This window comes from Pundamilia nyererei, unplaced genomic scaffold, assembly GCF_000239375.1.
Source record: "Pundamilia nyererei isolate P.nyererei 1_Seehausen unplaced genomic scaffold, PunNye1.0 scaffold00303, whole genome shotgun sequence".
Taxonomy (NCBI): Eukaryota; Metazoa; Chordata; class Actinopteri; order Cichliformes; family Cichlidae; genus Pundamilia; species Pundamilia nyererei.
In genome coordinates this window covers 176,693-191,293 of record NW_005187704.1, presented here as the reverse complement: position 1 = coordinate 191,293, position 14,601 = coordinate 176,693, and the positions used below count along the sequence as shown (strand labels likewise).

General features: G+C 38.7%; 1 protein-coding gene across 1 annotated transcript in view; it reads right to left on the bottom strand.

Moving 5' to 3' along the window:
- Positions 1-87: 87 nt before the first annotated feature.
- LOC102206441 (sphingomyelin phosphodiesterase 3-like) overlaps positions 88-14,601 on the bottom strand; it is a 26,116-nt gene continuing 11,602 nt past the window's right edge. Inside the window, exons 4-6 of the mRNA XM_013915432.1 lie at positions 11,255-11,318; positions 10,470-10,638; positions 88-6,069 (exon numbers count right to left, since the gene is read on the bottom strand). Of these exons, the coding sequence (XP_013770886.1) occupies positions 5,968-6,069; positions 10,470-10,638; positions 11,255-11,318 (335 nt within the window). The 3' untranslated portion in view covers positions 88-5,967. The remainder of the gene's footprint in view (positions 6,070-10,469; positions 10,639-11,254; positions 11,319-14,601) is intronic.

The window sequence follows — 14,601 nt, the reverse complement described above, 5'->3', positions numbered from 1 at the left end:
CCACTAGTTATTTTCACGAACATTACAATTGCAGTTCATTGAATGACCTCAAGTGAATAATGACACAAAGACACGTGTAGAGAGGAAAGTTCCTTTGATTTTTTTCTTTAGAAAAGCAGAGGAAAATAAGCAGTTTTGTTGAAGAAGCTTAGAAAGAGAAAAGGAGTTGATCCCCCGAGCCAAGTTACAGAGACCCAGCCAGACAAACCCATCGATAAGCCCCTCCCCCCCAAAAGACAAGAATCAATTAAAAAACATGGAGACACATGATAGAAAAAAAAAACAAATGAGAAAAGGATTGCAAAGTCAAGCATCACTCCTATGAAGTCTACACGCCTAAAGCAATATTACACTACATGCAGCTACAAAAGGTTAGAGCTCAAATCCCCAACTAACTGCTGAATAACTCTGTCCTGAACTCGACGTGGACACAAGGCAGGCAGTGATTTGTGATCAGAAATGTAGCAAAATTATATCAGACATAAAGACATCAACTGGCCTGCTGGTTAGCTCCCCTAAGAATACAGACACCAAAAGATGCAGGAAGGAGTAAATTATTTTTCATGTGTTCACCATAGTACGGTGCACATCTTCATCTTTAGTCTTTATAATGATAACTTTGGTCATCTCCCTGCAGCAGGATAATGGAGGCTAAAGTGTTGGGAGCACTACGTTATCTAGGTGTCTACATTCCTGTCACTTACAAGCCAATCAGCTGACCGTTGTGAGAATCTAATTTTGTCCTAATGTTTGTTTTTAAAGGGCTGAAGTGATGGAAGTGGCCCTGGTTGTCATTACAGTTAAGGTTTGTGTGGCTGTGGTTGAAGCTCCTAACGAGCTTTTGACCAAACAATTCCAGTTGTTTGATTGTCAGGAGCAGCAGTGCAGTGAGGCAGATTTGAAACAATATGTTGTTCTCCTAACAAAAGGTGCTAGACTGCATAATTATAATTATTCAAGAGAAATAATTTCAGCTCTATAAATGTTCATAGTCTAGATTGCACTGTTTTTAGGTTGTGAGTAGCAACATTCGCAGTCAGCTGGGAGGTGGTGGCATCATTAATGGCAGAGTGTTTTCCTTAATATAGTGCTGACATGGTCAGTACATATTATTCAGAATTAATCAGGAATTAAAAAGCTACAGCCCGATTATTTGTTAAAATGGTTACAATCATCAAAAGGACTCAACTCACCAATGTGTACGTCAACAACAGTGGAGTCCTTTTTGCTTTCCTCCTTAGGTTTAGGGTTTAGAGCTGATAATGACTTAGACTTCAGAGGGCTAAAGCAAATACTTTTTAAAAATTCAAAGTGTTTGGTTTTTATAAACTAGATAATTAATATAGTCTGATAGCACAGCGAAGGCATCGAGGTTTTAAGACCTCCGAGCACTGAATATTACACAAATATAATATTTATCAGGACTAAAATTCCAAATTTGCAATAATAATTTTTCTCCTCTACAAACGTGTAAATGCGAGTCTTTTGGTGAATAAACCAAAACCTTTACTTGAGACAAGTTGGTGCATTAAAATTTTAAGACTTTGAATTGATTCTGAATTTTATTTTTTACCTATATGTCCGTCTCAGAACACCGTACCATTTATCCTTTTCAGCCAGAGCTAATGAAAAGTAAATGGTCTCAGTTTTAATCTCCTATCAAAGTCAAACCATATTCATCCTTAGTTTAGAATATCTGTCGGTTTATTTTCTGCACATCACTGTTTCATATTAACACTTAACTCTGGGAGACATTAACATTGTTTTTACAGGCTGTTCTAATATCAAATGAAAATAGGCGCATGAAGTGGCTTTAGAAAGTACTATACTTGTTCAATTTGCTTTTATAAAGGACTTGATCTTTGGTTGTTTCAATTCCCTATTGTAATTATTACTACTCATTTATTTATTTGATGTCTGCTAATTTCCACATTTTTGGAGTTTCGAGATCATGGGTTTTATCTTCCAGTTAAATTTGAAAATGTGTTTTTAATGTTCAGGAAATTTGATCTGGAAGTAGGACGTGGAGTTGGGGGAGAGGAATTTATTGACTTGTAATAATAATTTTGTGTGATGTTAGAAGAACCACTCATACTAGGATCTACTTCTAATCACTACAACAGAGATCTTGTCACCAGCATATATCTTCCATCAGTTTTGGAAGCTAAAGTGGACATGTGCTATTTGTCCATCTTTATATACAGTCAGCGGTTGCATCTGTAGTCAGTGTGCCTGCCCAGCACCAAACAGCAGACCAGTTTAAGAGCATTAAAGTGGCCCAGAAATTGAATTTAATGCCACTTAAATGGAACCACACTTGAGCATTTTTCTCTTCACCAGCCTAACACACTGCTTAGAAAGAGTTCACAGGAATACACAACAGGATGAGTTTATATTTGCCTCCAACTGCTAAGTTTACGCATGACTGACTGAAAAGTCACCCAACTGCAAACCTAAGGCTTGGTATAAACCCTCAACACCCACACAAACCAACACTCTCCTTTGAACTTTAAATCGGAAATATTAAAAATAACACAGAAGAATTAGCAAAACAAAATGAAATCCAAATATAAAATCAAAAACCTTCACAGTCCAGCTTTAAAATAAGACGTGTTACACTGTTTGTCTGTCCATTCTTACAAATGAACTGTTCGGCAGTATTCAGATTTGATGCAATAAATACAACAGTTGAAAAATAAAGGTTTATAAATAAATGTTTACATTGGCTAACACAGTACTTCTCCAAGCCTTTGATTTATTATACCTCATAGCAGATGCTCACCGTGGCATCTTTCCTTTACTCATATAGTGTATTTACATGACTATTTACCAAGTGCTCTTGGGTGTGTGATGTTACCCTAAGCAAAGCAGTGATTATTCTCAAATTCACCTGACTTTGTCTCAGAAAAATCAAATAAAAAAGGAACATGGTGAAGCACAGACTTGGTAAAAACAAGAACGTGTCAGTCATAATAATACCATGAGTAATATAGAGAGTCACATGACAGATGGACTCATACTGTATGCAAAACTGTAAGCTGAACATACATAACAGGATGACTGACAAGTCCTGTGCACACACACGCACACACATGCACACACACTCACAACAGCAGGATGTAGACTGCTGATACCATGCCTGTAAACATACTATAGTGCACTGGCCACCCTGGGTTATCATTCAGCACAGTTTTTATTCAGAGAAATGCCAGCTAGCACTTTTTAACTGGGGGGAAAATACCACATGAAGTTGCCCCAACATATTCATATTTGCACTGATGCTGAAAGTGATGCTTGAAGTGAAACGTTTCCCCTGAAGTGATTACGAGACAGGTAGAAAGGTCACAAAACTGTTGTAAACATTGTTTACCCTGCAGATCATGGTATACAGACAGTATCTGCAAACTTAACTATCACCGTAAAGCATGTTTTTTTCAGAGAGAGAGGTGTTACGGCCCATGTTGACCGATGGCAGTATGGGTGTAGTTCCTGGATTAAACAGAATGGTAGAAGAGTAATCTGGAGTTTACTGCATTTATACTGTTTACAGGTTAGCATGTGTGGTGCTAAACAACAGGTACTGTGGAGAAAATACGAATCTAGCATTTGGATGCAAACTTGACTTGGCTTGATATGACCATTAGCTTGTGATGGCTAATGTTTGCCTGTTTTATATTCAAGGTATTTGCTGTATGAATGACAGTTGTAGTTTTTCCAAGCAGAACTGTTTAATTTGGCAGCATCTCACTTCAGAATACTGATAGTTTAAAAACTGCTTCCTCGTTTCTTAAAGTTCAAGGTAACAAGGTCACTCGCCCACAGCACTCTGAGTTCACAGCACCACAGCTGCATGTCTGGGGGTATTTAAGGACAGTTTGAGTAAGCACATGTCTCTAAACACTTCTCAAAGTTCCAGCTCCTGTTTGATACCATGGTCTGTTTGGCTCTGTTACACACAGAGAGTTGGTGTAATGGCTTTATAATGATTTAGTATTTCAAAATTGTCCAGCCAGTTTCTCCACATTGTAACACAGTACAGCAGAAATCTGAAGGTGCATTTAGGCTGAAGGCAAAGCAGTTGGTGGGAATTTGACTGAATTTGCACAAACAGCTAAAATACTTGGGATTTTTTGTTTTTTCATTAAAGAGAAAAAGTCTCACATGTGCTTTCAGTCTGAACACACCTTCAGTTAGGTTTTGTTTTTTCACTTCGACACTTCTCCATTTAAAAAGAAAAATGAAATCCAGGTAATTATAGAACATTTACTGGCAAATCATTCCCAGGAATTTGTGCCGCAATAAAAACAAACAAACAACAACAACAAACCAGAACATGTCCTGCTTATTGAAAATATTGGATACATTGTAAAAAAAAAACCCCAGGATAGTTTCTGTTATTTAAAGGTATTTGTGAAAAAAGTGAAAAAAGAAGCGTTTGATGCAATAAAATCTGAATTCTGTGTCTTCTTGGTCGGTCTGTGCTAATCTTTGGGACTGTTTTGAACTTTATATTGAGTTTACGTGGCATATTGCACAGCCTGTAGGTGTTTAAAATGTTACAGAACAATGAGGTTTTGCAGTTGCGTCGCAATATGGCTGTCAACGTAATAATCCACTGGACAACTTGCTGTGCTAATAACTGGGCTTCATGCTGGAATTTACCAAGTGAACCAAACAGATGTGCTCACAATAAAGTGATGGTTTGCCAACCAGCTACTACGGTTTGTTTGCTAACAAGTTGACAATATCTAGTCTCTCAAAAAGATCGCCATGTTTCGTGTCGGACTCGTGAAGAGGTCCAATTTGGCTGCCAGGGGGTTTGTTACATCCACTGAAAGCCCTCCTTATGTCATGTGTGTAGCTGTGTGCCTGCATTAGCTAAATCCTCTGTATGTGTGTTATTAGCATTAGCATGCACAAATGCCACACAGACACGCAGGTATGTGTTTGAGAGCCAAAATGCCCCTTGAGGCATTCAGACACGTATAAGTATGTGTCAAGCCTTTATATGAACGTTGTAAACTAACACCATTTCCCATCATGCATCAGCAAAGCTTCACCAATGGTTTCACCAAACATGGCTGAGAAAACATGCTGTAGCGTCGCATCGCATTCAACCGACAACGTTTTGTCTCCAGTTTCATGTCCCTTTAAACAATACCTCTTTATAGAAACATACCATATAATATTAAACAGGCATTTCAACTCCTTATAAAAATTGGTGCGGCCACAATAGAAATTGTACATTGATTTCATCCTTTTAGAAAGACTTGGTTTTTTTTTTAGAAAAGAAAAGACACTTGTTGAGGTTCCTGGGACTGACTGTGAGAGCAGTAAGGTGAATAACTGACCAAGAGCCTTTCAGCAAGGAACACGACACAAAGACACAGACGGTCAGTGTAAAGGCCAGTCTGTAGCTGTACGCTTCTCTCCAATAATGTGTTTGTCCCTTCTGTCCCTGAAGGTAGAATAATAATAACAATAATTATAATTAAAAAAAGAAATCATACTAACACTACGACTAAAACAGATCTGATAAAAGGAGTGTGTGTATTGGCTACATGAAACCATTCACTGAAAATAAAACCCTTTGGACTCAGTTCCAGAGGGAGCGTTGGAGGAGAGGCCAGGCGATACTCAACAGTCGAGAAGTCGATCTCTTGTGGGTGGTGCTGTATTTAATGTGTGTGACTGAGTGGGTGATTTACCCAGGAAGATGAAAATCTTTCTGGTTTCCTAAACTGAATTCCCCTGCTTATCTCTCCTGCTCAGAGTCTCTCAGAGTCTCTCTCCCCTCAGGTGGTCCTCTTCTCTACCTTCATTAATCCTCCTTCGTTCATTCATCCATCTATTTGCTGCCCCATCAATCTTTCCTTGAGCACCTCCTTATCTGTAACATCTTCTTCTCATCCTGGCTGTCTGCTCTTCTCCATGGCAGTATTTAAATAAAAAGCTCAGGTGATGAGTCTAAGGCTCCTCTTCCCCAGTGGAAACAGCCAAGCGCATGGCCACAGACAGGTGGTCGGTGAGGCCGGCCAGCTGGGTGACGAAGCTGAACTCCTCGATTTCCTGCAGGATGAAGAGTAGAAGAGAGCATCGTCAGATCACGAAGGCGTCACAAAGCTCGCAGTTAATTCTGCAGCAACTTTCAACGTTAGGGCGGGTTTGGTTTTTGTTTTCAGAAAGTAAAAGACGTTTCAAATAAAGTCACGTGCATTAATTTTGGCATTGCTGGTTTTCTGTTAAAAGCTTTTCAGTTTAGGAGTGATAGTTAGGAGTGTTGGGAATCAGTGTCTTACAGCCTTGTTTTAGATAAGAGGAAGCACCACTGCACATGACATCTTCGGGCAGCCTACAATATTACCAAAACCAACATCCTCCAGTATAAAGCAAGCATTAGTGTAATCACTGAAATGCTGAAATCTTTAGTTAGATGTTAAAAGAGAAATTACTTTAACACAAGCTAATGAGGCAGCTCTCTGCTGCTGCTTTTCAATTTGCTATCGGAACATTTGTTCCCCTCTGAAGCGGTTTATTCATTAACCATAATCTCAATAACTGAGAGTCCAAAATAGCCCACATTTTTATGTATACATTTTACAGAAAGAGGCCATCTAGATTCATCATAGCTGCTTGGTGCTTTTTGAATATGAGGTGCTCCCTCTCCTGAAAAAAAAAAAAAATCAGCTTTATGAATGGTGACATTGTCATGTTGGAGCAGGAAGGGCCTTCCTGCCTCATGCTGTCACTAAATGTCACTGGAACTCTGGGGACTTGTCCAAAACCATGATAAACAACCCTGACCAAAAGTATGTGGACTGTAATGTCAATAGAAGGTACTTTCCACAGACAACGACTGCTAACGTAGCTGCAAGTACTACTAAAACCTTTGTCATGACAATCAATGAGAGTTCATTTAATAATGTTGATATGTTTTATCAATAGTGCCGTTTTAAGATGAGATGTGACAATTTATGAATTTTTAATAGTACTTCGAACAATCTAATTGACAGGAAACTTACATTTCAAAATGAAACATTCTTTTAGTATGGATTTGTATGTTAGTTTACATTTTTATGGCAAAAAAACCAAAACATTTTACAAAATATATCAAATTCTTTTTTCTTTTTTTGGTGTAAGAGATAAACAGAGAGAATTTTGAGGTGGTCCATATTCCTAATATTACTTCTAGTATTTTCCCCAATTAAATAAAAATGCTTGGACTTTTGCAACACATTCCTCTGAAGGCTACTTCTTCAAAATGACCTTTTGGTCATGCTCTAAAGGCACATTACTCATATACAATGGAGAAGCTGATTTCTGGAAGATTTTATTAATAACAACACATGAAAGGGGAAAAAAGTATTTTTCTTGGCTGCTGACTATGTTTCCTGATTTAAGAAGTGGTTAAAAATATATATCAACATCTCCACAAATAAACCCTCCCTCTATACAAAATCCATTCACTGAAACTAGTTATAAGCAATATTTAATATGTAAATTGGGTCATACTTTGATATATCGACTCATTTAAAACTTAATTGTCTTCATTAAGGTAATCCACTAATCTCCTTCTGCTAGTTGTGTCTCCACTAAATAATTATTGCAGGACAATTTAAACCTAAGAGCGGAAACATTTTTATCCAAGTATGTTCTTCAAAAAATAATTTAAAGTAACATGAAGAGATAAAGAGAAACAACACAAGATTAAGGTAAACATGTAAATAAATGAGACCCTTCAAGTGACGGGAGGTTAGCGACATGCTTGATCAGCTCCACTTAAGGGAAATGATGCTACAGTAACTGTACTTTGACAGAAGGTGGCGTCAGGCGGCTGCCTTCAGAGAGCCAATAGAAAGAGTCAGACAGAGAGATGGAAAGAAAGGAGAGAGGTGTAAATAGTATGATTTGGTTTTCCAATCCTCTCCAGTCCCTCACACAGACAGCCCTGCCCTCATTCCTTTTCTTCCCTACTTTTTTGTTGTTGTTTTTGCTGTGTTTCATTGTTCACCTCTCCAGATTTTAGTCAAACATTCTCCCGTGGTGTGACATAATTTCAGCCTGCTTCACACGGCTCGGGAAAATTAGGTTTTTAGCTTTGTTGCTAGGAAATTAATCAGAGGAGAATTAAACATATCACCTCCCCGCTGACAAGAAAATGCCACAATTCTGTGCCCCCTGTTAGCAAACTCTTTTGTGTTGGTGTTTTAAGTATGTAATATTTGGAGATGCTTTCACACATCCAACGCAGTAGGAACACTGATTCAAAACATGTGCTGCCTTTTTTCATAATAAACCCTTTTGACATGCCAGTGAAACTGAATGAACGCTGCATTACCTAAGGAAGGTTTCGCTTTTGTCCACTTAATGGAAGGGTTGCTCTTAGTGTTATTAATCACACGTCCTTCTCGTGCTGTGATAAATCTGAATGTCTGCTGTGAAAAACGTGCACTGTGTACTGAGTCTGTGTACCGTGTAAGACGTCACATTGTTATTCTCAGTTCCTTGTATAATCAAAACTTTATTGATTCCTGCAGGGAAAAAGTGTTGCTCAAAATTATGGAAGTTGTAAAATTATATTAGAAATACAATACTTTGAGGATACAAAAAGCACCAGGGGTACACAGTCCCTACGATATCTGCATGTTCAAATGGTGATCTGTGAAGGGTACCATTTCTTTTCCCTTTATTTCTTTTCCATGTAACGCTCAATGTGACGACACTGAAATCTGGGAACACCTTTGTAGTTCTGTATTGGTAAATTTGAATTTCCTGAGTAAAAGTGAAAGACTGGCCTGTGTGTGTGTGTGTGCGCAGAAAGCTAACATGTTTGCAAGCTAAAGAACACAATCAGAAAGGACTTCCACTGGCGACCTCTCCAGGAGATACCCCACCTCTTGTCTCATGACTGCCGCGATACACCCCCACCTCCTGTGACTCCACCTTGGATAAGCTTAAGAAAATCGTAGAATGAATGGAATTGGTTTCCCTAGCTCAGCGTTCCCAAACCTTTTCTGCGCCACAGACCAATTTAATGTCAGACAATATTTTCATGGACCGGCATTTAAGGTGTCGCTGATCAATACAACAAACTAAAATGATACGACCAAGACAGAAACTGTGGTGTTTTGTAAATATAATAATAAACACAAATTCACTGTATAATTGTGTAAGTTTATTAGCAGCGTCCTCCTGAAATGCGCCAACAACACTGAGAGTAACATCGTCCTCTCTGTCCCTTAATGCTCTCTGGTCGCTATGGTAATGCGTAAATATTTCTTTCAAAATAAGACACAACTACAACACGGGAAAAGGCCCAGGGAAACCGAGTTAATTATAAAAACCCAGAAAACCATAAATGTCAAACTCAAGCCTCAACTCTGGCAGCCCGGTACCAAACGACTCACGGAGCGGTACTGGTCCATGGCCTGGGGGTTGTGGACCGCTGCCCTAGACAGCAGCGTGAAAGGTTTTGGGTAGCTGGTTAACATTAGCATGTAGCTGATTAGCTTAAAACAAAGTATTGGCTACAGTAGGTTAGCACTGCTTAGATAGCTAACATCAGTTAGCTCAAAGCAGTGCTGAATGGTAGAGCACCCAAATGAGCTGTTGGATTTTGAATATAGGAAAGGATGACGTCACTTCATGTCAGTGTTAGCTGCGGGGTTTACGTCTGTGAGCCCGAACTGTCTGAAAGCGCTTGTACACGCGTGATTCAAAGGAGTCTTATCTATATGACATAAATAAATGGGCAGTTGTGAGCACAAAAGTTCACATTTCAGAAACTCACTAATTGACAACACTTTGCGTTGACACCATCGCTGAACAATGATTTGCCGTCTCTAGTCTGCAGTTATGGAAGTCTGGACTTCCATAAAGACTCATAAAACAAATGAAAGGCAGAAAATGAAAATCATATGTTTATCTGCTTGTAATATGTTGTTATTACTGTGAATTTGTGGTTGAAGTAATCCCTTCAGAATACAATAAAAATGGCATGTTTTTAATAACGTTTCAATTATGACTTGACCGCTAGCACGACCTCATTTAAATAATGCTTTCAATATAGCCATCTACTCTATGACTGCATTCAAACAACGTAATTAAAATTTAAACTGATTATGGTCAATGGAGCGAATTAGAGGACCTCTTAAAAGCACTTAGATGTCCGGTCAAAAGTTTACACTCATCATGGGAATACACTTCTTAGTATAATATTGGACTTAATTCTATGAACTGTTGTTTTTCTGAGGCTGACTGAGTAAACAGCATATATCTTTAAGATTAAAAATAAAGAAATACTTTGAGGCTTTGTAAATTACTAAGCATATTGCAAGCTAATTAGTTCAAACACAAATAAAAGGACAGGTGATTAAGAGGTGTTGCCAGTTTTCTAAGGTCTAAAAAAGTCTCAAATTGACAATAAAAATATGAGACTGAGTCTTGAGAGCAACATCCAGTTGCCGTACCAGTTTCCAGTCCTGTTGGAGGCCCTCGTCGCTGTAAAGGATGTAGTCAATACGGCGTCCGTTGCCCTTCAGCGGGATTTTTCTTCCCTTCTGACTGCTGGCGGGACACTGGCTCTTACTGGGAGGAAACACCAGGTACTCCTTCCTTCCCTCTTCGTTCTCCATAAGTCTGAAAACAACACACAACGTACTGAAGTTTAGATGCTGTGTTGTATCCAAATGCTATAGTTAATTGGAATTCTGTCAGGACCACTATAACCAAAAAGATTATTATTTCAGTCTACAGTCATTTATATTTTGGGATATTGGCTCTGTTCTCCAACCTCTATAGACTTCTGTGTGCATACGTGGAAAGTGAAGAGAGTATTAACAAGACTCCAGAGCAGGCACTGAAGATAAATATGTCAGACACTGAATGATAACGAGCAGTTGGGGTGGAGATGGTTTGCAGTGTATCAGCTGAGCAACGGTCAAGTGTGGCTTTGCACTCCCATCATCTAAATTTGCTGAGATTAGGGCTTATCTTGACTTCGTGGCCTGCCTGGTGATGTCATGACGATGCTTCATTGAAAATTTCCGAAGAAATTATAGTAATTACAGCAAATTGCAAACATGAGCACTGGGTCAATGGTAATTTCAGAGCTTTAAATCTCAGATATGTTTTGGTACACATATATTATGGGTACACTTGTAAGATTTGGGAGCAGAAGTTAGACCGCTGTGATTTATGATCGTCATGCGAATAAAAGGAGAGGTAATTTGATTTTTCAGGGGATGAGACTCACTTTTGTAAACTTTCCGGTGAACTGACATCTTCATCATAAAGGCCACTGGGATCCAGCAGAGTACCTGTTTAAAGACACATTACAATGCATTAAAGTGGAGACGTGCACAAGTAAATTCAGCCTGCATTTCTCTCCTTCCCTCCCCCTCGTTCTCCCTCAGCCTTGTAGTATCAGTCCATGGCTCAGTCTTTTAGCTAGCATCATCACATTTTTTTATAATGGACTACTTAGCACATCCATTCATTCACACTGATGTGTTTACATTAGCAAATAGGATGCAGAAAATGACTTCTCTTGTAACTGTTTACAATTTGACTATGGGACAGCTGAGCAGTCTGTCCAGTCGTCCAATTTAGCTGCAGAGTTTTTAAAGAATATAGCTTGTGTGGATGAAAATGCTGTGTAAGCGTCCCTTGATGGAGGTGCCTAATAGAGAAAAAAGGTAATTCTCACAGCCAGAATTACAAACATTTTCATAAATAAAATACAAACTTCCACAAGATTAAAACATTTTAAAAGGCAAACATCTAATATCTCCACTGTTCTTGGTTTCCATGATAAAGTCCTTAACTACAGTTAACACACCAGCAGAGTGCTTCTGCTTGTGCTTATGGTCCAGGTCAGGTGTTAAATCCCATCAGACTAACCTGGTGAAAACTGTCAGTAAAAGAGTGCCCAGTGCATTGTAATAGAACACCTACATGTCCTGATTAAGCATCATTATGTGAGCAGGGAGTGAGAAAAGGTTCAGGTGGTTCATTTCCATGTTTACTTTAGGCGAGAATGAAAAATGATTTATGCAAAAATATTTTTTTGGAAGGCAGCGCAGAGCTTGCACTTTCTACCCTGATACTGAAGGTATGCAGGTATGGAGTGATACAAGTTAGCATGACCCACAGGTACATACACTGATGGAGGTCAGGTTTAGAAGAAAAAAAAGAGGAAAAATAGGATTACCTTTTACTTGCTGGCTGAGCTTTTTTTTCCTTCTCTGAATTCATGAAGCGTCTCTTTCATGAAATGTGTCAGCAGGAGATTATCAGTGTGCATGATGCTTTTATAAAGTGCACAATGCTCATATGACTCTGCAGGGTTTGCAGAGTCCAAGTTGGAGGGCAACAAAAGCTCTTAATGGAAGGTTAAAATGACACAATGAATTTAGATGTTTGTCTCAAATCATTAGACTAGAAAAAGTTGTCTATCTCTCAGCGTTTGGAGAGGTACTTAAATACTTTTTTCTACTCTGAGAACTCAAAGTGCTTTCTTACTACATTTTTCTATGACTAAGCAGGTTTAACCTAACAACCACACACTCATACTCTGATGGATGAGTTAAAGCACCAATCTTAAAACGACTAGACAGTCTGCTCTTGCTCCTGAGCTGCAGCCTTTGTTCATCTAATTTACCAATTTCAAATGTTATCAGATAATGGGAACCAGCTCAGAAGGTACCTGATAGGCAATTTGGTGGTTTGACCCCTGACTGCTACAGTGTGCGTGCCTAAATATCCTTGGACAAGATACTGAACCCCAAGTTGCTCTTCTAGATAGAAAAGATCCAGGTTTAGAAAAAAGTACTGGTATGACTGGGTGTGAATAAAGCTGAAGAAAGTGCTTTGAGTGTTTAAGTAAAGAGGAAATGTGCTATCTAAGAACCAGTCCATTTACCATTCACTGAACAAAAGTTATCACTGCTGTATACATCATCAGCTGGCGCCAATTTCATGTTCATAAAATAAGATCCTGTTGTAGCTTTAGAAGAAGAATAGTCTCCCTTTATAATCATATCTTTGGTGGAGGGCACTGTGGTTTGTCCCAGTCTTAAACTTTTAATGACAATTTTGTACTTTAATACACAGGACCAAAAATGTACGAGCTACAGGAGTGTCCATTAATAGATTTTATATAAATTTATTTTTGTTCACCAAGTCATTAAAACCATTGGTGATGACCCTAACCCAAGAACAAAATATATTATAGTATATATAGTATATATACTAGAATAGTATATATATTAGTATATATATTATATATAGTTAGGGATGTGTACCGATTACAATGACTGAACAATTTTCAAAACTCTCTAATGGCATAAAATTCAGGTGAGGCTCATCGCTCATGATTTGTTAGTGGATTAATGTACTTCTGCTTGTGCTTCTCTTGTGCTTTTCTAGTCTTACTGACCTCTTAAAGGTTTATCTACCTGTGACCAATGAATTGACGTTCATCTTCCTGACAGGCGTGTCTCTGGGCACTGGGAGGACATTGGCGCAGCTGAAAATAAACAACCAGACTTCTTGCTATTTGGTAAATCTCTGTTTTTCATTGTTTTGCCCTTTGTAGACTGAAACTTGTGAGCATGAATCGAATTATTTCAATTAGCTTAAATAAAGATGAAAACAGCAAAACACCAGTATCTGATTAAAATCTGGCTCGTGAAAAATATTCATATACAACTGCACCAATGATTCATCTCCACTCTGTGTATTTCATTTGCAGTGACATACTGCAGAAACCATTTCTGCTCACGCTTTATTGATGTAGTTTACACTGCACAGTCCTCCCCCTCACTATGTCAAATAACATCTAGCTTCCAGTATAGCTATTCTAAAGGGTCAGAAACCCTCTCCGCCTTTATAATCCTCAGACTACAATCTACTGTCATAAACCAGTGGAATAAAACAGCAAGAGAGAGAGATGCACTCAGAGCTGCTTTTGAGAATGAGGACTCAAGGCCGTGGGCTGGATAATGCGTTTAAAATGCTCCGCATGACGAGCGCAGCACTCTGAAGTTACTCCAGTCAATTCATGAGTGTTGGGAGCTCTTATGAAGAGTAGGCGTCTGATGCGCGGACAGTGTTTTTCACAATTCTAAGAGCAGGTTTTAGATCAGTGAAAATAAAGATGGCGGGGTGTCCGGTGGGCATACTCCGCTACACTGCTGCCGTTTTTAGCCAACCCATTCTCACTCGGTCAGAACCTGTAGGTGTCGCCCACTGGGTACGCTGTTAGCAGCTCGACAGAGTCGGTGGGAGTCCCTCAAGGTCAGAAATAACTAGAGATGGTACGATACCACTTTTTTATGTCCGATACCGATATCATAAATTTGGATATCTGCCGATACCGATATGAATCCGATATAGCGTGTTTTAATCAACAAAACTGTTTTTTTAAATATCTTGCTGCATTTTGTAGAAGTTCATACTCAAGTTTAAAACAAAAACTACACTAAAGCTATTCTGTTATACCTGTATGCAAAAAAAAAAATTCATAGTTCAGCAATACTGATCAATCTAATAAACTTAAACCTACACCATCCTCCCTATTCTGGTATTTTAAAGAGTACT